The 26,451-nt window shown below is 47.0% G+C and overlaps 2 protein-coding genes across 20 annotated transcripts in view; one reads left to right on the top strand and one right to left on the bottom strand.

Moving 5' to 3' along the window:
- PIGL (phosphatidylinositol glycan anchor biosynthesis class L) overlaps positions 1–26,451 on the top strand; it is a 130,988-nt gene that overhangs the window by 90,897 nt on the left and 13,640 nt on the right. For 6 of the 19 annotated variants that reach the window (XM_064582704.1, XM_064582695.1, XM_064582696.1 and 3 more), the window contains one exon: positions 10,727–11,954. The exons of 1 other annotated variant lie outside the window; for it this stretch is intronic. In XM_064582704.1, the coding sequence (XP_064438774.1) occupies positions 10,727–10,997 (271 nt within the window). In that variant the 3' untranslated portion in view covers positions 10,998–11,954. 12 more of the 19 variants (XR_010408537.1, XR_010408538.1, XR_010408540.1 and 9 more) reach the window with 12 other exon arrangements.
- On the bottom strand, positions 1,778–15,187 carry CENPV (centromere protein V). The gene is given in 6 exon segments (XM_045889794.3): positions 1,778–2,179; positions 3,463–3,577; positions 10,666–10,735; positions 11,951–12,049; positions 14,773–14,892; positions 14,894–15,187. Coding segments are annotated over 6 exon segments (789 nt in total). The 5' UTR covers positions 15,154–15,187; the 3' UTR covers positions 1,778–2,054.

Raw genomic sequence — 26,451 nt, 5'->3', positions numbered from 1 at the left:
AAGCGTCTGCCTTCGGCTCAGGTCATGATCCCGGGGTCCTGGGATCGAGCCCCGCGTCGGGTTCCCTGCTCAGCGGGGAGCCTGCTTCTCCCTCTCCCGCTCCCCCTGCTTGTGTTCCTGCTCTCGCTGTGTCTCTTTCTGTCAAATAAATAAACAAAATCTTAAAAAAAAACTTTAAAAAAATGCAAGCTGCAGAAAAGGCACAGGATGACTCCACTGAGGTTTCTGAAAGATACACAAAAGTATGTTTTCAAGCAATCTCGCAATAGGAAAGGTAGATCGGGTACTCGTGTTTTCCCTGTATAATTTCTCACCGGCTCTTTCTAGCCTTAAAGTAAACATGCTGTCAGCCGACTTGGAAGAGGTGATGATCACACAGAACCCAGTCCATCTGTTATCTCTCTCCCTGTTCCTTCTCCTTGGCTAGTCTACGTCACAAAGTCAGTGCATGATTCATCAGTCTCCCTAAACAAAGAGCGAATGTTTATTAAGCATGTGCCGTTATGTATATACTCAGTGTTTGGTAGAGAAAGGAATGCTTTGGGAAAGTTGACCTGATTAAAATAAGCAGCAATGGGAAGCAAGGTGGGTGGGGGGGCAGGGGAACCAGTCAAAAGACTCCGTAGCGGGCCAAGTGTTCCTCTCCTGTTCAAAGTTGTTCAGAGCTTCCCTAATGCCTGGAAAATAAAGGCCAAATTCCTGAGCTTAATATCCAAGACCGTCCACAGTCCGGCTTCTGACACATTTTTCTGATCTCTTCTATTACTTCCTCCCATCGGAAGCTTCCCGTCCAGTCTGGCTTTACTCGGGGCCCCGACCTCTGTTCACACACTTTTCCATTCGACCTTCCTAAGTCTCGCTTCATTTATTTTTTTTATTTTATTTTTTTATTTTTTAAAGATTTCTTTGTTTATTTGAGAGAGCGAGAGAGAGAGCACATGGGAGGGGGGAGGGTCAGAGGGAGAAGGAGACTCCCTGCCGAGCAGGGAGCCCGATGCGGGACTCAATCCAGGGACTCCAGGATCATGACCTGAGCCGAAGGCAGTCGCTCAACCAACTGAGCCACCCAGGCGCCCTCGCTTCATTTAAAAATAGAGACTCCAAGTTGTTGTTCAGTGGGTATAGAGATTCAGTTTTGCAAGATGGAGAGTTCTGGAAGTTGGTTGCACAACACTCAAGTTGGTTGTACTCAACACTGCTTAACTGGACACTTAAAGATGATTAAGACAGGGGGCGCCTGGGTGGCTCAGTCGGTTGGGCGACTGCCTCCGGCTCAGGTCATGAACTCAGGGTCCTGGGATCGAGGCCTGCGTCAGGCTCCTTGCACAGTGGGGAGTCTGCTTCTCCCTCTCCCTTTGCCCCTCCACCAGCTCATGTCCTCTCTCTCTGTCAAATAAATAAATAAAAATCTTAAAAAAAAAAAAAAAAGACGGTTAAGATGGTCAATTTCATGCTATGGGTATTTGACCCCAATTAAAAAAAAAAAATCAGAAGCTGATTCACCTTCAAAAAAAAAAGACTCCAGTGATAGTCTCCCAGTTCTTTCCTAACCAGCCCTCTCTCTCCTCTGAACTCCTAGGGCTCTTATGTTTACAACTCATGTGGCTTTCGATCTTGCCCAGTCTTACAAGTGTTTCATGACTATTCATTTGTCTTCTCATCTCTCCCCGCCAGTTTGGTCGCACACATTTTAACAGCGGTCGATAAATACCTGCGATTAAATGCCTGGCCTCAGAACCAAAATCAAAGTGCAGAGAAAATGACAAACCACAGTGACTGCTTTCATGTTAAAAATATTTATTTTTCTAAAAGATCACACAAAAGTTGAGAAGAGAAAGGATGTCGACTAGCCTACATCAAAATCTGGGCTGAAAGGACAAAGAGCTGCCTAAAGAAGCTGGTGGCTGAGCCAACTGCGGAGATCGGGGTGGCCGCGGGCCAACGGGACCAGCGGCCTGGGTCAGCACACTCACGGGCCCCGCCAGCGCGCGGTGGGCCCTGCATGGCTGCTGGCTCCCATCGTTCCTCCTTTTCGGGAAGCGAGAAGCAGGAGCTCACTCCTTAGACATGTTCTTGATGGTCTTGTGCTCCTTCATGGCCTTTTCCCAATCGGTCCCATTGAACTCCTCAATGACCACGCTCCGCACGGTGCCCTCATCCAGGCAATGTGGGGCGATTCCTGGGGGGAGGTGACACAGAAAAAGGAAGGTCCCAGGTGTGAACGAGAGCGGGGCCTGGGCTGGCTGGCGGACAAACCCACACCTGCAAGCAGCGGTGGCGATCCACTGTTAAAGCTTACGACCCCACAACGTCAGCTTCCCGGCTCCCTTTCCTTCCCGGCGGGTGGGGGTCAGACTTCCTAAGCCAGGGATGCCAGGGCTGGATAGCACTCAGTACCAAGCTGAGAGCACAAAGTACCAAGATCCAAGCCTAGAACAACCTCTGACTGGCAGCCTGAAGAATTCACCGGCCTTGTCCAGGGTTTTAATAGAACTTTCTAAGTATTAAACACCTGCCCACCTTTATAGGATTTTCTACTTTCCAAAAGCCTTTCTTGATTCTTAAGGCAGGCAGGCAGGCAGGCCTCTCCAAGTGGTACATGAAGAACACACAGTAGCTGCTAAAGAAGTGGGGTGGGGAGGGGGCGCACGGCTGGCTCAGTCCATGGACCACACGACTCTTGATCTCAGGGTTGTGAGTTCGAGCCCCACATTGGTTGTAGAGATTGCTTTAAAAAAATTTTTTTTTAGAGATGCCTGGGTGGCTCAGTCGGTTAAGCGTCTGCCTTCGGCTCAGGTCATGATCCCAGGGTCCTGGGATCGAGCCCCGCATCGGGTTCCCTGCTTCTCCCTCTGTCTTCTGCTCCCCCTGCTTGTGCTCTCTCTCTGACAAATAAATAAAATCTTAAAAAAAAAAAAAAAAAAGGAAACAAGATTCCTTGACTGCTACTTTCCACACCGCAATTGGTGTCATTCCCCCCTCAGATCCAGGTTGGACCTGAAGAGGAGGGGCTTGGGGACTTTCATTGTTTATATTTTAAACAAACTGAAAAACCTTTTTTTCAAACAGAATCTTTCCTAACGGCATTATCAACACTCCTCACTCTTGCCTCCTTCACTCCCTGAACCATCCTCGGGGTGAAAATTCCCTCCCTTACCACCCCGCCAGCCCCCCCAAGGCCCATCTCCTCTCCTCCCTCTATCCCTCAGCGTCAGCCCCCAGCAACCAGCAAATGAAGGCAGGATCTGGATGGGTGACCAGAGGCAATCTTCTCTCCCATCACTGGGAAAGAACGTTGCTGAACAGCCCAGTTCTTCTAAGACCTCCACGTGCACAGGCCCTGCCAAGCAAGAGGCAAGCCAGAGAGGCCAGCGCCCGGCCTAGCAATCGGCGTATGAACCCGGGGCAGCCGCAGGTGTCCCCGTGTCCCCCCTGCACGGGCAGCCGGCCCCCTTCACTCACCGAAGCCTCCGGGGTTGGAGCGCGGAGTATAGAAACTCTGGACGCCGCACCTCTTACAGAAGGTGTGCTGAGCTTTGTGCGTGTTGAACGTGTATGTGGTTATGCTCTCGGCTCCCTACGGGGGGAACGGGCGAAAGAGATGTTCTCCTTTTACAAAGAGTGTTTTTTGGTTTTTTTTCCGGTCATCAAAAAAATTACATCTTTTAAAAGGCTCCATGGGGAGGGGATCCCCTTCTGTAGAGCTCTCAGGGTTATGAGGACATGTCCAACCTCCCACAGAGATAGAGGCGTCTGAAGGACAGGGACCCGCCTACACTGCCCAGAGCCACGTCAGGCCGGAGCCGGGCGGCTCGCAGCTTCTCTTAGTCAAGTGCACACAGGATGACTCAGCCTTGAGCTGTCCCAGCTCCACCACAACACAGCGCGTCCTGTCCACGTCAGGGAGTGAAAATGAAAACACCTGCCTCCTAGGCCTCAGAGGGGAGACAGGTCACCTTAGCGACAGGCTCTCCATGTCCCCGAACAGCACTGCTCGAGATCTGGAGACAACTGTTGACTGTATTTGAATTCACGTACAAAGGACAAACCAGGAAAAGAATATTTGCCAGACGTCATAGTCACAGGGCTAATTTCCTTAATGGAGAATATAAATGGGAAACTGGGCAAAATGACAGAGAAGAAGGAAAATAAATCACTCCTTCACCTATGAAATGATATGCACACTCAGAAATGGCAATGAGGTTTGTTTTTTTTTCACTGTCAGGTGGGTATGAATAAAAAAAAGTTGGTTAACTTGGTACCGAGTATGTGGACAAACGCACGCACTCACATATCAGTCACGGGAATAGAAATTGGTAAAATCTGGCAACATCTACCAACGTTTAAAAATGTACACATCCTTTAACACAGCAATTCCACTTCTAGGAGTTTATCCTACAATCAAAATTCCATATGTGTCCAATGACACGTACACAGATATTCTAGCACTGTTTAAAACAAGGCTAAAGGGGCACCTGGGTGGCTCAGTCGGTTGAGCGCCCAACTCTTGGTTTCAGCTCAGGTCATGACTCAGGGTCATGAGATCAAGCCCCGTGTCGGGCTCCACTCTCAGTGCGGAGTCTGCTCAAGATTCTCTCTCTCTCTTCCTCTGCCTCTGCCCTCCCCCAACTTGCTCTCTCTAAAAATAAATAAAATCTTTTTTTTTAAGATTTTATTTACTTATTTATTTATTTGTCAGAGAGAGAGAGAGAGAGAGCACAAGCAGGGGGAGAAGCAGGCTCCCTGCTGAGCAGGCAGCCCGACGGAGGCCTCGATCCCAGGACCCTGAGATCATGACATGAGCGGGAGGCAGACGCCCAACAGACTGAGCGACCCAGGCGCCCTAAATAAAATCTTAAAAAAAAAAAGAAAAGACAGTTCTACTTCCAAATACTAATATGGAACAACCTCCAAGGTTAAACGTTAAGTGAAAAAGCAAGGTATAAAATAATTTGTACAGTATATTATCATTTCTATTTTTTTTTTTACCATTTCTATTTTTTAAAGATGGATGTACCTTGGTCTGTACATATATATATATATATACACACACTCACACACACACACACACATTCATATGTATATGTTTCTTTACACATATATTTATAAAGAAATAGCCAAGAAACAGTGGTTTCCAAGGAGAGAAACTGTGTGGCCGGAGGGTCAGGGGTGGAGGTTCTCACCAGAGTTAGACCTTCCCATCCTTTCCGCGCAGCCTGCCACCCAGCACCGCAGGACAGAAAGACCCTCCGAGCTCTGTGCCTCCCGTAAAAACAGCTCTGAGTCGTCATGCCACCACCCAGAGAAGCAGCAAAGAACAATTGCTAAGTGGTCCTAAACCACCCAGAGTCATCCGATCGGACACTTTCCCCCAAGAAATGATGGGGGGCAGTGGGCAGGGAGGGGCTGCCTCACACTTCACCTTGTTCGTTACTGGAGGTCACTCGGCGACATTCAGACCCTCATCCGCACAGTATTCCAGGCACCTGCCAACCTGACTCCGCCACCCACGGCCTGTCACCATCACACTGCCATATACTCTACCTTTCTGGCGACTTCTATTTTCTTGCCCCAGCGGAAACCGCCAATGACCGCCCTGCTGGCCGGTCTAATGGTTGCTTTTCTTGACCACTAGATTGGGAACTGGTTCCTCTTAACCTGACCTCTCGGTACCAGTCCTTCCATTTGGAAACAGGGGTCTCTGAGGACAGCACGCTCGACCGACGTTCCTCCTTCGCAGGCCCCTCTCTCTGTTCAACCCCCTGTGAACGTCGGCGAGCCCCAGGGCTCTGGCCTCGGCCCCCTCCCGTCACCGGCCGCGCGCAGCCTCAGCTCTCCGCGCCCAGGAGCCGCCACTCCGGGAGCAGAAGCAGCGGATCGGCCCGCTCTCAGCGCCAGACGTACGCACCCAGCGGCCCCCGGCCCATCTCTGTCCCTGTGACTGCTGACGACACCTCAGCTTTTCCGAGAAAGAGCCCCCGATGCTCACCCCGCCTCTGAAACGGGGGTTCTCAGCGCGTGGCCCCGGGACCAGAAGCATCACCGTCACCGGCGACCTCGTGGGAAAGGTCGATCCTTGGGTCCCGCTCCCAGACCCAGAGAATCGGAGTGGGGCCCAGCCAGCTCCCGAACGTGCCCTCCACGTGATCACGCACTCGCTGAAGTCTGAGAGCCACTACTCCGAAATGAATCTCAAATATCTGCTTTGTTTCCATCTCCGTGACCGCCACCCGAGCCCGCGTTCCCATCGCCTCCCGCCTCGCCACCCCTGCAACCTCCTGGCTGCCTCCCCGTCACAGCGGCTGCCTCCCCACACAGTCCGCTCCCCACCCGGCGGCCAAAGCCAGCTCTGAAAGCACTGAAGCAGGCCTGTCGCTACCCTGCTTGCTCCAAACCCTCTGCGGGCTGCATGCTGCACAAAGGATAAAAGCTGTGTCAGGGCGCCTGGGGGGCTGAGTTAAGCCTCCAGCTCAGGTCCGCTTCTGGGGAGGCTGCTTCTCCCTCTACCCCTACCCCGCCCCCCCGTGCTCTCTTTTTCATTCTGCTCTCTCTCTAATAAATAAATAAAATTTAAAAAAACAAAACAAAAACCAACAAAACATCAAATCACTCCTTCAACAGGCTGGGGCCAAGTATGGTGCTCTAGGGCACCAGGAAATGCACTGATAAGCAGGCCCAAGGAGGAAATAAAGGGGGGAAAGTACCAATTCCGAGACCCAAGGCCTTATGGCTGTACCTGGTGGCGCCTTCAGGAACCATCCATCACGGACGCTCAGGGGCGAAGCTGAACTGGGGCCATAGCCTCCAGCACGCTTCCGAGGAGAACAACTGGCATTCTCTGGGTGTACGGGGAAAACAGGGAGCAGTGTGCTACCCAAGGGTCCCCCTCGTCCACCAGGCACCCACACGAAGGATCAAGAAAAGGAGACAAAGTGGCCCCAAGTGTCCGGGATTAAATCTCACTCACTAGGAAAGGCCAGGACTCACGCATTCCTTCACTCAGTTAGTGGTTCCTCCCAGACACGGAGTGCCTATTCAACGCCAAGCCTGCAAGGCCAGGAGCTGGTCAGATGTGACTAAAGATGACGCTCGGAGACCCCAACGATTTTACAGAGGAGACAGACGTGGAAACACACCATTACACCAAAGAACAGTGAAGTCTGTCAGACCACAGTGGGGGGCGAGGGGAACCAAGGATGGAATGAAAGCCCTAGCCCACCCCATATTAGCGACACTAGGCCAAAAGTCTTTTCTTTCTTTTTTTTTTTTAGATTTTATTTATTTGTCAGAGAGAGAGAATGAGAAAGCACAAGCAGGGGGAGCAGCAGAGGGAGAGGGAGAAGCAGGCTCCCCGCCAAGCAGGAAGCCGGACGAGGAACTTGATCCCAGGACTCCAGGATCACGACCCAAGCTGAAGGCAGACACTTAACCGACTGAGCCACCCAGCCATCTTGCCAAAAGCCTTACTAAAAAGCTTGTATTCTTTTTTTTTTTTTAAAGATTTTATTTATTTATTTGACAGAGAGAGAGTGGCTAGAGAGCACAAGCAGGGGGAGCACCAGAGGGAGAGGGAGAAGCAGGCTCCCCGCTGAGCAGGGAGCTGGACACGGGGCTCAGGACCCTGGGATCATGACCCACGCCGAAGGCAGATGCTTCACTGACCGAGTTCCCCAGGTGCCCCAAAAGCTTGCATTCTTTGACCAGCGATTTTATTTCTAAGAAAATTGATCCGAAAGAAACAACTTCTAAATTACCAGAGATTTATGCACAGGGAGGTTCACCACAGTGTTGTTTATAATTGGGGAAAAAAAAAAAAAAATGGCACCCGACCTAGAAGTTTAAACATAGGAAACTGCTTCTGGTACATTCACATAACAAAATATCCTGTGGGAAAAAAAAGTGTTGCAAGTACAGGAATAACAGCATAAGTAAATTAGGAAAGGATTGTGGGGGAGGAAGAGATTCAGGGACCGAGGGGCAATGGAGGGAAGACTTACTTTTGTACCTTTCAAAAATGTGTACCAAGCACAAGAAAACTCCCCGAAATAATAAAGTTACAATTTTTTAAATCAGCAAGACCCATCAATATACTGCCTACAAGAAACTCACTTCAGACCTCAAGATAAATGTAGATGGAAAGTAAAGGAATGGGAAAACACTGACCATGCAAATGGAGGCAAAAAGAAAGCGGGGGTAGCAACACTGTCATCAGACCAAAGAGATCTGAAAACAAAGACCCTAACAAGAGACAAAGGACACTACGTAATGACAGAGGGAACAATCCAACAGGACGACATAACGGTTGTAAATATCAATGCACCCAACATGGGAGCACCTAGATCCATCAGGCAACTATTAACAGACCTAAGGAAATGGACAGTAATAGGTAACAGTAGGGGGCCCTAACTCCCAATTCCATCGATGGGTAGATCACCCAGACAGAAAATCAACAAGGAAACAGTGGCTTTGAAACTTTAATAATTTGAGCAAACTGGAGTGAGTCCACTTCTGGGCCTCTTGATAGAAGAGATTCTATGGATCTACATCTCTATCTGACCATGTTAACACTCCCTCGATGACTGTGTGCATAGAAGAAGCTTTCATATTGAGTGGAGTTACTTTTTCCCACTTCATTGTTCCCTGTGGACATTATTTTAGCTATTTTAGGGCCTGTGTATTTCCATGTGAATTTTACAGTAATCTTGGGGTACCTGGGCGGCTCAGTCAGTTAAGCAACTGACTCTTGGTTTCAGCTCAGGTCATGATCTCGGGGTTGTGGGATCGAGCCCCTCTTTGGTCTCCATGCTCAGCAGAGAGTCTGCTTGAGATTCTCTCTCCCTCTCCCTCTGCCCCTTCCCTGCTCATGCTCTCTCTCTTTCTCTCAAATAAATAAACAAATCTTTAAAAAAAATGTATAGCAATCTTGTATATGTCTGCAAAAGCCTTCCTGGGATCTTGATAGACATCACATTAAATCTATAAACACTGTGGGGAGAATGAACATCAATACTATGTTGAGGTTCCCAGCGCAAAGACATATGATGTCTATCCACTTATTAAGTTCTTCTTTAGTAACTTCATCGGCTTCCTGTAATATTCAGTACATAGATCAGGGACATGTTTTGCTAGTTGAACACCTACCTATTTAATTTTCTTTCCATTACTTGAAATGGTATGATGGTTTTAATTTCAGTTTCTTAGTATTCATTATTAGTATTAGACATGCACTTGATTTTTAAAATTGGGGTATAATTCACATGTCATTAAATTCACCATTTTAATGTCAGAGCCAGGGAAGAGGTGGGCAAAATGGGTGAAGGAGGTCAAAAGGTACAAACTTTCAGTTCTAAAATGGGCATGGAGGGGCGCCTAGGTGGCTCAGTCAGTTGAGTGTCTGCCTTCGGCTCAGGTCATGATCCCAGGGTCCTGGGATAGAGTCCTGCATCGGGCTCCTTGCTCAGTGGGGAGCCTGCTTCTCCCTCTCCCTCTGCCCCTCCCCCCTACTTGTGCTCTCTCTCTCAAATAAATAAATAAAATCTTTAAAAATAAAATAAAACGGGGGCGCCTGGATGGCTCAGTTGTTGGGCGTCTGCCTTTGGCTCAGGTCGTGATCCCGGGGTCCTGGGATCGAGCTCCACATGGGGCTCTCTGCTCAGTGGGAAGCCTGCTTCTCCCTCTCCCACTCCCCCGGCTTGTGTTCCTGCTCTCGCTAACTCTGTCAAATAAATAAATAAAATCTTTAAAAAATAAAAAATAAAATAAAATGGGCATGGTGACTATAGTTAAGAACACAGTTGTTGCATATTTGAAAGCTGCTAAGAGAAGAAATCTTAAAAGTCCTCATCAGAAGAAAAAAATTATTTTTTAATTACGTATGTTGTCAGACATTAATTACTTAATTGTGCTGATCATTTTGCAATATATACAAATAATGAGTCATTCTGACATACCCCTAAGACTAATAATGTTACATGTCAGCTGTACCTCAATAAAATTTTGAATTGGGGCGCCCGGGTGGCTCAGCTGGTTAAGCGACTGCCTTCGGCTCAGGTCATGATCCTGGAGTCCTGGGATCGAGTCCCGCATCGGGCTCCCTGCTCGGCAGGGAGTCTGCTTCGTCCTCTGACCCTATCCCCTCTCATGTGTTCTCTCTCTCATTCTCTCTCTCTCAAATAAATAAATAAAATCTTTAAAAAAAAAATAAAATAAAATTTTGAATTCACCATTAAAAAAATTTGTTGAAGATATATATTCTTCATTGGGAAATGATAAAAGTCGATCATAGACCAGAACAAAAGGTAAAATCCTATTTTGATAACGACATATACAATGTCATTGTTAATATTATTTAGCTGTATTTACCCAGGTAGAAAATAATGCACAAGGATATACACCTATATATATCAGTGGTTACTTTTGGTTGATAGGATTTGAGTGATCGTTTACTTTTTGGTTCTATTTTTAATGTTTTCACAGTAATATCAAGTATGCATCCAAAATATAAAGGGGAAAAATAACATAACCTTTCAGAAATACACGTGAAACCCAGGATGACAAGGACAATGGAGCTCCCAGAAGAGGTCCTGCTCTGCTCCCTTCCACCTGACCCTCCCCGGGGCACCTGCTGTAAGCCAGGGGCTCCTCACGCCTGCTCTTAGCACTAACCTTCAGGAGCTTGAAGCGAGAAGCCGGGACAATGAAGTGTCTATTCTGCTTCTTCTTGCAGATGCTGCAGCTACAAAAACACAGAGGAATTCTCAGGTTATAAACAAGCATCTGTACCCTCTGGGGGCCCAACGGGGCCCAACCCAGCATGTCCTAAGAGCCGGCTGACCCCAGAAGGGAAGCCCCTTTCGGCGCCATTCAGGGAAGGGGGAGCCCAGGCAGATGGACAGGCCTCTGCTCGGCAGTCAAAGCCACGTACCCCTCGGAAAGCCAGGCCCATCACAACCACATCCCTGCTGCCCATCCTCCCCCCACCCCGATTATTACAGTGAAGGGAAATGTTGGATTCTAGAGACGTTTGCAAAACAAATATCAGGCGTAGCTCCAATCTACTTCTCTGGGATACCCCGACACCAAAAACGGACAAGGAGGCCTCCGTTTCCCGCTTCCCTCCTCTGTCCATCACAGAAAGCCTAGCTCTGAGTCAAATGGGTCCTCCGAATTATCACCTTCCGGATGAAATCTAAATCCCCTTTTCAGTCCGTCTTGACAAAAATTCCTGATTTCATGCAGAATTCTCTAACAGGACTGGATCCTGTCGAACAAGGAGGTATGTGCTATTGGTTCAGATGTCACTGTCCTTGTTCTATCACAACGCCTGGGAAGGTGCTAAAAGGCGACCGTCCTCAGATCCTGGCAGAACCATCTGCCTCATCTAGAACAGAGCCAGAAGGCCTGGAACATGGTAAGCTTCCCGGGGTATACACCCTCTGCTCATTTCCCCTCCACCTGTGCCCAGCTCTGGACTCCTATGAGGACTCTGCCCAACCAAGGCTTTTCATTCAGTCCCCCGGGCTGACCTATGTCCAGAGATCACCACTCCCCATCACCCCACCAATGGTACGGTCTGAGGGGTGACACTGAGGGGCAGAAGCTGGAGGACCCTACTCTGTGTCCCCTGGGGCTCTGCTGTAGGAGTGAGCTCTCTCTCTCTCTCTCACACACACACACACACATGCACAGAGCAGGCCCAGTTATTTTTAGCGCCCCCCCATGTTTAAAAAAAAAAAAAATCTTATTATTGAAAACACCTAGCACATATAAAAGGAAAAAAAAAAAATAGAACGAACTCGTAAGCCGCCGTCACGCCGTCAGGTGAGGCCAACAATTATCAGCTCCCGGCTGGGGCTGTTTCATAGGCAGCCTGACTCCCCACATGCTGCTCGAAGTGCTGCGTTTGAACTCTTAGGTCCTTCCAAGCAACTTGGGAAGAGAAAACACTCACTTGCAGTCGAAGATGTGCAAATCGGCTGAGGCCCAGACTTCGAAGCGAACTGCTCCACAATGGCAACCGCCCGTGTGCTTCACCAGGCCCTGGTATTCACTGAATGAAAGCACAAAAAATCAGAAAGATAAGGATTTCTGAATAGTCGGGCAGGACCTCGGCGCCCTAGCTCCCGCTTTTTCTCTCCCTCGTTGTTGGAAGAAGGAAGCAAGATGGGACAAAAGTCTTCTCTACACGACAGCCCCATGTATCTCTGCTTTTGAGGAGGACATACTGGCAATTAAATAAATAAAAGAAAGAAAGAAAAGAAAAGATTCAGTGCCTTCTTTCCTCTGACCTCTCTTTTTTCTATTTCTTACATTCCGTGAAGCTGCAAAATAAAACATTCCGAAAATATGGGAAATGGCAGTTGGGTGGAGGATCCTAATCCCACACTCAAACATTATTTATATGTCAGATACCTACTAAGATTTTTTGTGAGCTAGGCACAGGGGAGAGAGCGAGCAGTAAACAAGATACAGCGGACGTGTTCCAGGCCTACCAACCACATGCAGTCATCAAACAAATTACCCAAACAATATTTAAGGGGCTGTGATAAAAGCAGGCAGCTATGAAGAAGTCCGACGAGGAGACCTGAGGCTGGTGGTTTGGAAAAGCCTTCTTCTGAGAAAGGCTCTTGGAATTTTGCTATATTCCCCTCCAGGATTTTGCATAGGCAGGACTCTTTACAGAGCTCTGCTTACACATTACATACTATTTTAGTCCTCTCAAAACGTATATAAGCCAGGCCCTTGGTTGAACATTATTAAGTTTGGAAAATGTCAAATTGCGCTCCAAAAGGGCTGAATGCTTCTCAGTAATGAGAAAATATTTCACCCCACCCGCTCAAGCAATGATTACCGGAAAAATAGCTTGCGGCAGTTTTAATTTGCATTTTTTTGATTCATAAGACCGAATGCTTTTCCCTGTTTCTTTCCAAGTTGAATCGGTTAACTTGATGTATTTAAAATCTTTTCTGCATACACAAATAATGCTCATTGTAAAAAAAAAAATTAAAACACTACACTTGATAATGTTAAAAACGAACGCCTCTGGTAATCTTAACACCTGGAGGGATCCACAGTTAACTATTTGCTATATACTCCTCCAGACTTTTCTTTTTTTTTTTATTCTTATGTTAATCCCGTACATTACATCATTAGTTTTAGGTGTAGTGTTCCATGATTCATTGTTTGTGCATAACACCCGGTGCTCCATGCAGAATGTGCCCTCCTCAATACCCATTACCAGGCTAACCCATCCTCCCACCCCCCTCCCCTCTAGAACCCTCAGTTTGTTTTTCAGAGTCCATCATCTCTCATGGTTCGCCAGACTTTCTATATGGTAACATTTTAACAAAAACAGTGCAGAGTTATGCATTCTTTTTGCATGTAAGTTAAGTGAGTGAGTTTGGGTTATTTAAATAAACGTACGTACTCACACCAATCTAATGGGAAAAAAAAAATCGTGTCTTCTATCAACGTTTAAAAATCTTTTTTCTTGACCATTTATCGAGTTTGTTTTAAAGTAAAAATTTACTTCAAATTTGAGTTTTACATTTCTGAGAATCTTTATATCCCCTTAGCAACTGGTGGCTCACCACAGGGGCTCAAAAATGTTTAATGATGAATATAAAAAAATGTTCAGCCCATAATCCAAGATGATAAGTCAGAAAGTGAGGCGCACAGAAAACCAAGTATTTTATCTCTGAGAAGACTCACCCTAACTAAGAGAATTGCTTCAGGATTAAGGACAAAAGAACATTCTTGTTCAAGAAAAGGAGTAACCCTCAGGTTGTTATGCAAGTGTTAGGTTATCCTTGTTTTCTTCTGTGCTTTCGATCGCTCTTTGTAATTCACAAAATAATGGACGCAGAGATAGATTATCGGGGTACTAAAAATATTTCTCTGTAGCACAACTGTTGTACAGGACAGAGATCTAGATGCTGTCACATTTGGAGACAACAAGGCAGTCCTTGCCAGAGTTAATAGCTCATTTCGAACATCCCGGACACTCTGAAATCCTCCCCTGGCCATCTAAGGACCTGGATGGAGGTTCTTCTCCTGCAGGAGCGAAGCTGGGGGAGCGCGAAGGAGAGCGAGCCACGCAGGAGCATCAAGTCGGCGGAGAGCGCAAGGCCTCCCTCTCCCCCCGCCCCCCGCCCCCCGCCTTGGGTACCCGCGCCGCTGTTCAGAATACCGAGCATCTCTTTGCGCGCGCTTCTCCCGGGGATCAATACCCCCTCCCCCGCACTCCGCTCGCTCCCAGGGAGCGCCTGGAACAATAACGGGATCTCGCCTCCCGGTGGGTTCAAAACTATCCAAGCTTTTCTCCCCCCTCGCCACCTCTCTCTCGCACCCACGCTCCCAAAAAACACGTGCGCAAATATAAAAAGCGAGTCAGGTAGGCGCGAAGTCGTGGGGTTTATCTTCTTCTCGCTGGGAAAGGCCCCCGCGCCCTCGGCGCGCCAAGACGAGACACAGCGTCCCGAGCACGATGGCTGTCCCCGGGAAAGACCCTTTGTGTCCCAGGACGCGGCGCGGCTCTCCACACGCTCCCGGGGCGCAGCGCCCCGTCCGGTCCAGGGCCGCAAGCCCGCACCCAGCCAAGGCAAGCGGCCGTGCGAATGAGGGACGCGCCCGGGGCCACCACGGGGCCACGCGTCGGTCACGGTGCTGGAAAGACGGAGGGCGGAAAAGCCGCCGCGGCCCGCGCGACAGCCGCTCCCGCCCCGAGGGGGTCCGCGTGGCGCCGACTCCCGCGCCCGGCCCGGCCGCACTCACAAGGTGTCCAGCAGCAGCTTGGCGGCGCCCTCGAAGGTGAGCCTCTGTCGCTTCTGGAACGTCTCCCAGCGCTCCCGCTGGTCGCCCAGGTCGGGCAGAGTGGCAGCCGGGGTGGCGGGGGGGCGGCGGCGGCGGCGGCGGCGGCAGCTCCGGCGGCGGCTGCCCCGGGCCCACCTCCCGGGCCCGCGGCGACGGCTGCCTCGGCCGCCGCTTCGCCGACGGCTGCCTGGCCGCCGCCGGGCTGTCGCCCCCGGCCTGACCGGTGGAGCGCCGGGCGCGGCTGGCGCTGGGGGCCGAGGGGGCGGCCGCGGGGGCCACGGAGGCTCCGGGCCCCTTCTGCCCGCGTGGCTTGGCGGCCGCGCCGCTCCTCGCCCGCCGCATGGCTCCCGCAGCCGGGCGCGCAGGCCTCAGCGCCCGCGCGTCCCCGCCGCCCGCGCGCGCCCCCGCGCCGCCCCGCGCGCGCCCCCGCCCGCCAGCCCCGCCGCCCGCCCAGGGGGCGCTGCACCCGCGGCCGCGACCCGGCCCGCTGCACCTGGCCGCCGCCGGGCTGCACATCACAGACCCAGCTCGCCCGCGCGCCTCGGGGCCTGCACCTGCCCGCTCCGTCCCACAGGCCTCCGCTCCCGACACCCGGAGCCCATTGGCACCTGCGGAGGCGCCTCCGTCGCCTCTGAATCCGAGGGCTTCTTCCGACCTTCCTGACCTGGGGAGTCCAGGGTCAGCCCTGATTTCACACCCGCACCCGGGCGGCCAGGCTGGGGTAACTTCGTCTCCAAGATGAGGGCAGTGCCTACCTTGCGGGAGCCATCGTGCACTGAAATGAACTAACGTGCCTAAATGGCCAGGCACCTGCTGTCAGCCGGGCAAATAGCGGCTGAAACCTGCTGTACCTCTGGGTCTCTCTTACCGGATCGTAAAACCGTGTCTTGAGGATTCCGATGTCCAACAGATTCTTTAAAATGCAATAAATGAATGAACCGCACCAAGTTCCATTGTTATGGGAACACAGCACCGAAGTTGCAAGACAAAAATCACAACAACTACTGATGGAACCCAGGTATTTTCTAAACCTATTCGTTGCTCTATTTTATTTGTACCTTCAAAGAAATGACATTTTCTTTTACTTACTTTTCTACCGTTTTACTTTCTACTTCCGTAATTTCAACTTTCCTCTTTATTAACACTATTTTTATCTTATTAGTTCAATATTGAATTTAGTAGTTTCTTTGTTTTTAGTATTTTTTGGTAATCACAGTATTGATGACTATAGATCTTCCTCTGAGTGTGGCTAAAGCTATGTCCATTAGTGTCTCTATGAAGTGCTTTTTCTTAAAAATTTCCAGACAATATGTAGTTTGTTTTTCCTGTTTTCTTTATTGAAGGTGTAGATAGTTTACGTAAAGCAAAATGCACATTTTAAAAAATTTATTTGAGAGAAAGAGCGCACAGCAGGGCGGAGGGGCAGAGGCAGAAGCAGACTCCCTGCTGAGCCGGGAGCCCAACTCCGGGCTCTATCCCAGGACCCAGAGATCAGGACCTGAGCCACCCAGGCGTCCCAAAATGCACATATTTTGAAAGCAACGCTTATGTAACCACTACCAGTTCAAAGATAGAGCATTCTCAGTGCTCCAGAGAAAACAGGGGATCACTATCCTCACTTCTATCACATAGGTTAGTTTTACCTATTATTGAATGTCATTTAAAAACAGCTTGTTTGGGGGCGCCTGGGTGGCTCAGTCGGTTAAGTGTCTGCCTTTGGCTCAAGTCATGATCCCGGGGCCCTGGGATCAAGCCCCTCCTCGGGCTCTCTGCTCCAGGAGGAGCCTGCTTCTCCCTCCGCCTCTCATGAATAAATTTAAAAAAAAAATTTTTTTTTTTAAGATTTTATTTATTTGACAGAGAGAGACACAGTGAGAGAGGGAACACAAGCAGGAGGAGTGGGAGAGGGAGAAGCCGGCTTCCCGGGGAGCAGGGGCTCGATGTGGGGCTCGATCCCAGGACCCTGGGACCATGACCAGAGCCGAAGGCAGACGCTTAGCCGACTGAGCCACCTAGGCACCCCTTGTCAGTGTTTTTAAGGTAGCCCTTCTGCTATGTGTACAGTGATATCTCCTTGTGGTATTCTTTGCATGGTCTTGACCTGTGGAGATGTGAAGGACCTTATCATGTGCTTTTTGACCATTTGGATATCTTCTTTTGTAAAGTGCCTGTTGACAGACACTCCTCTGAGAATTAGCCCATTTTATAACCTGGGCTGTTTGATATATAGGAGTTCTTTATGTCTGGATAGGAGTTCTTTGCCATACATATATATATATATATTTAGAATATACACTCCCAGTTGTGGCTTTCCTTTTCACTTTAATATCTTTTGGTGAGTGGAGATGTTTTTATTTTATGGTTAGTGTTTTTCGTGTCACGTTTAAAAAAAAAAACTCCTACCCCAAAAGTCATGAAGATTTTCTCCTATCCTTTCATTTAGAAGCTTTTATACTTAAGTGTATGACCCATCTTGAATTAATTTTTGTATATAGTGTGAGGCAGAGGCCAGATTCATCTTATTTCCATATAGATATCCAGTTGTTGATCTATTTACCTTACCTTACACCAAGACCACTCTTCTTGAAATCAGAGTAAGCCCTCCAGATTTGCTCTTCTTTGAGATTGTCTTAGCCTTTCTAAGTCCTGTGCATTTCTATATACAGTATAGAATCAGCTGTTGGGGCGGCTGGGTGGCTCAGTCAGTTGAGCATCTGCCTCCAGCTCTGGTCATGAGCCCAGAGTCGGGAGATGGAGCCCCGCATCAGGCTCCCTGCTCAGCGGGCAGTCTGCTTCTCCCTCTGCCTCTCACCCAGGTTCGTGTTCTCTCTCACTCTCTCAAATAAATAAATAAATAAAATCTTTAAAAAAAAGAATCAGCTGTTAATTTTTACAAAAAAGTCTGCTTGATACTCTATGCTATCAACCATACTCCTATGAAAATCTCCCAGTTCCTCAAATATTCCTAACTTCGTTCCTTTAATTTTTTTTTTAAGATTTTATTTATTTGACAGAGAGAGACACAGCGAGAGAGGGAACACAAGCAGGGAGAGTGGGAGAGGGAGAAGCAGGCTTCCCGCTGAGCAGGGACCCCGATGCGAGGCTCGATCCCAGGACCCTGGGATCATGACCTGAGCCAAAGGCAGATGCTCAATGACTGAGCCACCCAGGTGCCCCAATTATGATGTCTTTAAAATAAAATCCTGGGGCGCCTGCCTGGCTTAGTTGGTAGAGCATGTGATTCTTGATCATAGGGTCATGAGTTCAAGCCCCATCTTGGGCACAGAGTTTACTTTAAAAATAAACAAACAAACAAAGTCCTATTCATGTTTTTTATTTTTAAATTGAGCTAAGTCTTACATCTCCTGAAGTGTTTTTACATACATGCGCAGCTTGTAACTGCCACCCAGATCCAAATATGAAATATTCCCAGCATCTTAAAACAGTTCTCTGTCCTCCTTCTCAGTCAATCCTCCCTAAGGAAAATCACTACTCTTACTTACTACTCTTACTTCATCCCCATGATTTTGAACTTCATGTAAATGAATTCACAACAATATGTACTCATGTGTATGACTTCTTTTACTCAGTGTTATATCTGTGAGTTTCATCCATGTACCCATGGTTCATTCATTTTCTTTGGGGTATAATATTCCAGTCTATGAATATACAATCTTTTATTTATTCTTTCTGTTGTTGAAGGACATTTAGAGTGTTTCCAGTTTGGGGGTATTATAATAAGGCTACTGTGATTTTTTAAAAATTTTTTTGATAATCTCTACACCCAATGTGGGGCTCACACTCACAACCCTGAGCTCAAGTCAGACGCTCTTCCAACTGAGCCAGTCAGGCACCCCGCTATAATTTTTCTTAAACAACCATTCTATTTTTTCTCAAGATCTCATGATACAGGAGTTGTGGAAGGACTTGGCCAGATAGTTCTGGCTCAGGGTCTCTCATGCAATCCCACTGAGATGTCCACTGGGGTCAAGTCTGATGGCTCAACCAGAATGGACATCAAAGATAGCGTCACTCACATGGCTGGCAGTTCATGCTGGCTGATGGCTGGAAGACCAATTGGGCTATCACCTCGAGCACATTGCCTCTCCATATGGCATGGACTTCCTCATAATATGGTAGCCTCAGAGAATTCAGATTTTTTATTCTTGGCAGCCCAGAGCTCCAAAAGTGAGAGAGCTAGTGTACAAGGTAGAACTACCAGGGTATTGTACGTATGTGTGTGTGTATATATATACACACACATATATGTATTTTTATATCAAAAAAAGAAAAGGGGCACCTGGGTGGCTCAGTTGGTTAAGCGTCTGCCTTCTGCTAAGATCATGGTCCCAGGGTCCTGGGATCGAGACCCACATTGGGCTTCCTGCTCAGCAGGGAGTCTGCTTCTCCCTCTCCCTCTGCCCCTCCTTCCTGCTTGTGCTCTCTCTCTCAAATAAATAAAAATCTTAAAAAGAGAGAGAAATACATAAACTAAAATCTTAAAAAAAAAAGTAAAGAAAAGCCTGCTAGGATTTGGGGTTGAAGTTGCATTGAATCTATAGACCAACATGGAAAGAACTGACTTCTTTTTTTTTTTTTTTAAGATTTTATTTATTTATTTGACAGAGAGAGACAGCGAGAGAGGGAACACAAGCAGGGGGAGTAGGAGAGGGAGAAGCAGGCTTCCCCGCGGAGCAGGGAGCCCGATGTGGGGCTCGATCCCAGGGTCCTGGGATCAGGACCTGAGCCGAAGGCAGACGCTTAACGACTGAGCCACCCAGGCGCCCCAAGAACTGACTTCTTAACAATAATGTCTTCCAATCCATAAATATATCTCTCCATTTATGAGAGTAAAGATACTTATTTAATTCCTGTCAACAATGTTTTGTAGTAAATTTAATAATCTTTTGCTAAATTTATTCCTATTTTGATACTATTATAAATGGTCTTTGAAAATTTCATTCTCCAGTTGTTTGTTGCTAATATATAGAAACAATTGGGTTTTGGGTATACTGACCTTGTATCCACGGACTTTGCTAAATTCATGTATTTGTCTTAATAATTTTGATTTCCTCTTAGACCTGAGAAATTGTTTCTTAATTCCCAAGCAAAATTTTAGAAAACCATTCTGTGGTTGATTTCTATTTATATTGGGCTATAATTAAAGTTTTCTGAATTTATAGAATCTCCTGGGTTTTTAAAATTTATCATCATTTTCTTTATGGCCAGGTACATAATTGATATCTATGGACATAAAGAGTGTATATTCTCTGTAGATTAGAAAGTGCTCTTTGTGTTAAATCAAGCTTACAAACAATTCCTCCATGATTTGCTTTTTTTGCCAAATTAAATGAAATTCAGTTAAATTGTGAAAATGAATATTATTTATTCATTTATCCGTGTCTGGTGCATAAACATCTATGACTCTTAGGTTGTCTTTACAGATTATGTATCATTATTAATTTTACTTACAAGTATGGAAAATGTATATTTTGTTACATTACACATACATGTACAGTATCATGTGTTTTTATTAATAGCCTTTTTGCACTTTTTAATGTATCTGGTCTTAATTTAAATTTTATCTGATGACAGTATCTCATTCCTGCTTTCTTTTTGTTTGTAGTTTTTTTTTTTTTTTAAGATTTTATTTATTTATTTGACAGAGAGAGAGATAGCGAGAGCAGGAACACAAGCAGGGGGAGTGGGAGGGGGAGACGCAGGCTTCCCGCTGAGCAGGGAGCCCGATGTGGGACTCGATCCCAGGACCCTGGGATCATGACCTGAGCCGAAGGCAGACGCTTAACGACTGAGCCACCCAGGCGCCCTGTTTGTAGTTTTTTTAAAGATTTTATTTATTTGAGAGAATGCGCACAAGCAGGGGAGGGGCAGAGGGACAAGCAGACTCCCCACTGAGTACAGAGAGCCTAAGACGGGGCTCCATCCAAGGACCCTGAGATCAGGACCTGAGCCAAAGTCAGTTGCTTAACCAACTGAGCCACCCAGGTACCTCTTCTTATTTGTATTTTTATGATCTATATCTGTCCATGCCTTTGTTTTCAAAGAGAGAGAACAAGCAGGGAGAGCAAGAGAGGGAGAGGGAGAAGTAGGCTCTCCACTAAGCAGGGAGCCCAATGCCCAATGCTCGATGCTCGATCCCTTAACCCTGCGATCCTGACCTGAGCCGAAGGCAATGTTTAATCGACTGAGCCATCCAGGCGTCCCCTTTTTAACACTTTTAAATGCAAATCATTAACAGGTGGGTTTGTAACAACTCAATCTGTTGTCTTTGGTTTTTTAAATAGGAGAATTGAGCTTATTTACACTTACTAAGCTGGAATCTTTGTGCTTTATTCTATCCATTAATTTACATTCATTTTAAACCTTATCTTACCTTGTCTTGATTCTTTTTATTTGTATTGGCTTGGAAAAGTTTCTTTTCTTTCCCTGTTTGCCCTCCTCTTAATCTGACAGTCCTAATGTTTGTCTGAATAATGCTGGTGTTTCCCTCTCCTTACGTAGTAATTATGATGAAACCTGTATTCCTCTAGTAATATTTCAAATTTATTAATGAACATAGCTCCCAAAACATTTTACCCACTCATACCCCTACCTCTTCATCTAGGTTAAGAGTTTAGGGGCCCTTGGCTGGCTCAGTCGGTAGAGCATGCAACTCTTGATCTCTCCAGGTAGTGAATTTGAGCCCCACATTGCATGTAGGAATTACTTTAATAAACAAATCTTTTTTAAAAGTTTAGAAATTGTCGGGGCGCCTGGGTGGCTCAGTTGTTGAGCGTCTGCCTTTGGCTCAGGTCATGATCCCAGGGTCCTAGGATCGAGCCCCACATCGGGCTCTCTGCTCAGCGGGAAGCCTGCTTCTCCCTCTCCCACTCCCCCTGCTTGTGTTCCTGCTCTCGCTGTGTCTCTCTCTGTCAAATAAATAAAATCTTAAAAAAAAAAAAAGTTTAGAAATTGCAATTTTAGGGGCGCCTGGGTGGCTCAGTTGGTTAAGCGACTGCTTTCGGCTCAGGTCATGATCCTGGAGTCCCGGGATCGAGTCCCGCATCGGGCTCCCTGCTCAGCGGGGGTCTGCTTCTCCCTCTGACCCTCTTCCCTCTCGTGCTCTCTGTCTCTCATTCTCTCTCTCTCAAATAAATAAATAAAATCTTTAAAAAAAAAAAAAGAAATTGCAATTTTACTTCCTCACTTTCACATCGACTCTCATGCTCAACTCCCCTTAAGTGTATCATCTATGTGAAAAATCCTTACCTAACATTTATACCATTTTTCCTTATCTCTTTAATATCATAACCACAGCATCAGCACTAAGAGTTGCTACCAAGTCTGGCACTCAAAATGTTTGTTGGATGAATAAATTATCCATTAAAGAAATAATAATAATAAATGTTTTAAAGGAAAAAATAAAGAAAAATATAAATCAAAAAGGGAAGATAACGATATTTATTACAAAATTAATTATTCATAAGTACTATACTCTTCATCTGCCCAATATTGAGATCTCTTTTCTAATATAATTATCAATTGGTTAGAGAACTTTGAGTATTTTCTCAGCTAGTGTCCATGGGCAATATATTGATCCCTTGAGTATCTAAGATTGTCTTTCTTTTGTCCCAAAAGATGAATGACATTTTGTATGGGAATAGGATTCTTGGCTCTGAGTTGCAGTTTCTCTTCCGTTTGTAGTTATTATGTCCTGTGCAGCAAATGAGACTTCTCATGCTAGTTTTATTTGCTTTCCTTTTTTTTTTGAGAAAGAGAGAGAACGAGAGGCGGGGAGGCAGAGGGAGAGGGAGAAGCAGACTCCCCGCTGAGTGGGGAGCCCAATGCGGGGCTCAATCCCAGGACCCCGAGATCATGACCTGAGCCAAAGTCAGACACTCAACTGACTGAACCAACCAGGCACCCTGAGAGAGAGAGAGAGAGAGAGAATCCTAAGCAGGCACCACGCCCAGCTTGGATCCCCACCCGAGGCTCTATCTCAGGACCCTGAGATCACGACCCTGAGATCATGATCTGAGCCCAAATCAAGAGTCTGGTGCTTAGCGAACTGAGCCCCCAGGCGCCCCTGCTTTCCTTTTTAAAAATAGCCTCTTCCTGTGGGCGCCTGGGTGGCTCAGTTGTTAAGTGTCTGCCTTCGGCTCAGGTCATGATCCCAGGGTCCTGGGATCGAGCCCCACATCAGGCTCCCTGCTTGGCAGGAAGCCTGCTTCTCCCTCTCCCACTCCCCCTGCTTGTGTTCCCTCTCTCACTGTGTCTCTCTCTGTCAAATGAATACATAAAATCTTTAAAAATAGCCTCTTCCTTCAGTGCGAAAACTTTTATACTTCTCCTCTTACCCATGAAGTTCAGGAATTTTGCCAAGATGTGTGAACCATGTGTATCTTTATTATTATTATTATTATTATTGTTATTATTATTATTATTATTGTCTGGGTGTCAATAAGATAAACACAATCAAGGTTTATCAAGCCTGATAAAGAAAAAAAAAACAACGAAGTACACATTTATACATTAGAAATGAAGTACAACCACAGAAACAATTAACTGAAAGACTTATCACAGGATTTTATATGCTCTCTTAGGCTCTCTCTTTTTTTTTTTTAAGTACGCTCGAGGCCCAATGCAGGGTTTGAACTCACGACGCGGAAATCATGTCACATGCTCTACCCACTGAGCCAGTCAGGCACCCCACTTAGGCTCTTAATTGGAAAGTATTTTCATCAGCTCTGGCGACTGAACCCTTTAGTAGCGTCTGTGAGGTTGTGCAGGTTTTAAGATTTGCCAAATGAAAAAAACTTGCTAAATCATAACTTTTATTTAATATTGATTCCCATTGTCATATGTAGACAATGGGAAACCTATCCACTCCTATGGCCAACCTAACATGAGCAACTTTCCCTCCGAGAAATGACATTGGGGCACCTGGCTGGCTCAGTCGGTAGGTAGAGCACGTGACTCTGGATCTCAGGGTTGTGAGTTCAAGCCCCACGTTGAGCGTAGAGCTTACTTAAAGTAAGAACAGAACAGAAATGACCTTAAAGTTCTTCCTGGATTCAAATTCATAGAAACAGAAGGTAGAATAGAGGTTACCAGGGGCTGGGGGGTATGCGAGATGGGGACTTACTGTGTAATGGGGACAGAATGTTGTGCTCTGGATGATGGAAAACTTCTGGTAATGAACAGTGCAGACAGTTACACAACACTGTACTTCTGCTGCGGAATTAGGCACTTGAAAAGAGTTAAAATGGGGGCGCCTGGGTGGCTCAGTCTGTTAAGCATCTGCCTTCGGCTCAGGTCATGACCTCAGGGTCCTGGGATCGAGCCCCGCATGGGGCTCCCTGTTCAGCGGGGAGTCTGCTTCTCTCTCTGCCCCTCCCTCCTCACCCCGACTCGTACTCTCTCTTGCAAAAGTAAATAAATAAAATCTTAAAAAAAAAAGTTAAAATGGTAAATCTTATGTATATTTTAGCGCAATAAAAAAATAAACCGTCCTTGAGTTTTAAAGCACAAGTAAAAATATAAAGTGAAGAACTCAGAATTTTCCCATGGTGGATACATAATATGAGAACAGATTCACAATACAAAAGCACATGTGTGAAACTCAGAAGTGGGCATTTTTGTGCCTAGACTAGTCCAATTCATAGAGTCAGAAGGTAGGGAGGCTGGTTGGCTCAGTGGATAGAACATGCAACTCTTGACCATAGAGTCAGAAGGCAGAATGGTGGTTGCTAGGAAATGAGGAGTTTAATGAGTTCAGACTTTCGGCTGGGGAAGATGGAAGGGGCTCTGGAGTCAGATGGTGGTGATGGCTTAGCAACAATGTCAGTGTACTTAATGTCACTGAACTGGACACTCAAAAATAGTTAAAATGATAATTTTTTTTCTTTCTTTTTTTTTTTTTTTTTAAAGATTTTATTTATTCGACAGAGACAGCGAGAGCAGGAACACAAGCAGGGGCAGAGAGAGAGGGACAAGCAGGCTCCCCGCTGAACAGAGAGCCTGATGCGGGGCTCGATCCCAGGACCCTGGGATCATGACCTGAGCTGAAGGCAGCCGCTTAACCGACTGAGCCACTCAGGTAGGTGCCCTAAAATGATAATTTTGCCATGTTTTTTTTTTTTTTAAGATTTTATTTATTTATTTGTCAGAGAGAGAGTTGGAGAGGCAGGCAGAGGGAGATGCAGGCTCCCCGCTGAGCAAGGAGCCCGATGCAGGACACGATCCCAGGACCCTGGGATCATGACCTGAGCTGAAGGCAGATGCTTAACCGACTGAGCCACCCAGGCACCATTTTACCAGAACTTTTAAAAGTTGTGTTAAGTGCTCATTTGGGGTTCTAGCTTAGGCCCTCTAAAACAAACATGATGAAGTCTCTGGTGACTCAGGATGTGGAGAAATAGATCCAGTATGTTAGTATGTTATGTGTCCTCCACAGAAGGACACATACAACACTCGGCTCCAAGGGGAAAACACAAATAACCCGGGCAAATTTGTACAGCATTTAAAAACAACAACAACAACAAAATCTGGAGGCGCCTGGGTGGCTCAGTCAGTTAAGCGTCTGCCTTTGGCTCAGGTCATGATCTCGGGGTCCTGGGATCGAGCCCCGTGTCAGGCTCCCTGCTCAGCAGGGAGTCTGCTTCTCCCTCTCCCTCTGCCCCTCCCCTCCTCCTGCTCTCTCTCTCATTAATAAATAAATAAAAATCTTTTAAAAATAAAAATAAATAAATAAATAAACGGAATCTGAAAATAGTATCATGTGTTTGATTCGCTTTTTTCTGAAGCATGAGTTCCCATGATTTGGGAGAGAATTGCTAGAAGTATATAGAAGCGTAAGAAAGTAAATAATGGCGCCCCTCGTATGCAAGTGTGCTTTTCAGATATGATCTGCTTGTGCTTTGAGCAGCGCCTGGTACTCTCCCCAGCCCGCGGAGTTATGTATCCTTTAGCTCCTGGGAGGGTACAGAATCCCTACTGGCCACCAGGGAGCAGGAGTCCCTGTGTGGTACTGATCAGGTAGGAGCTTGCCACAAGGGGTGAATGCTTTTTTTTTTTTTTTTAAGATTTTATTTATTTATTTGATCGAGAGAGACACAGCGAGAGAGGGACTACAAGCAGGGGGAGTGGGAGAGGGAGAAGCAGGCTTCGCGCAGAGCAGGGAGCCCGATGCGGGGCTCGATCCCAGGACCCCGGGATCATGACCTGAGCCGAAGGCAGACGCTCAACTGACTGAGCCACCCGGCCTCCCGGGGTGAATGCTCTTGAGGGCATCATCTTGTACCCCCAGGCTTCAGAGGCCAGCAGAAATGCCAGCTCCCCGCAAGTAGGAAAAGCATTTGGCAGAGATTAAGGTGGACTGCCCATTCTGTCCTCTCTCAACCCCTAGGAGGAGGGCCCAAATTTCTCAGTTCGTGTGACAGACCTTTCTTTCCCTGCTGATATTTATCTCAATACCTACACCCCTCCTACCAACCTGCTGGTGGTAAATTCCGATTCCTGAGCATTTCCCGGGGGGACCGCTAACTTTGTGCCGACTAGAAAAAGAAGTCTCTTCTGGGCAGACACAAGGATTTGGTAAACTGACTGACTGATGGTTCTCAGTGAGTTAGAAAAAGATCC

The sequence above is a fragment of the Mirounga angustirostris genome, unplaced genomic scaffold, assembly GCF_029215605.1.
Source record: "Mirounga angustirostris isolate CCGP_5_RB_7025 unplaced genomic scaffold, mMirAng1.0.hap1 SCAF_17, whole genome shotgun sequence".
NCBI classification, from domain to species: domain Eukaryota; kingdom Metazoa; phylum Chordata; class Mammalia; order Carnivora; family Phocidae; genus Mirounga; species Mirounga angustirostris.
Note: the sequence above shows the minus strand (reverse complement) of the source record. Positions and strands in the feature narration are given on the sequence as shown.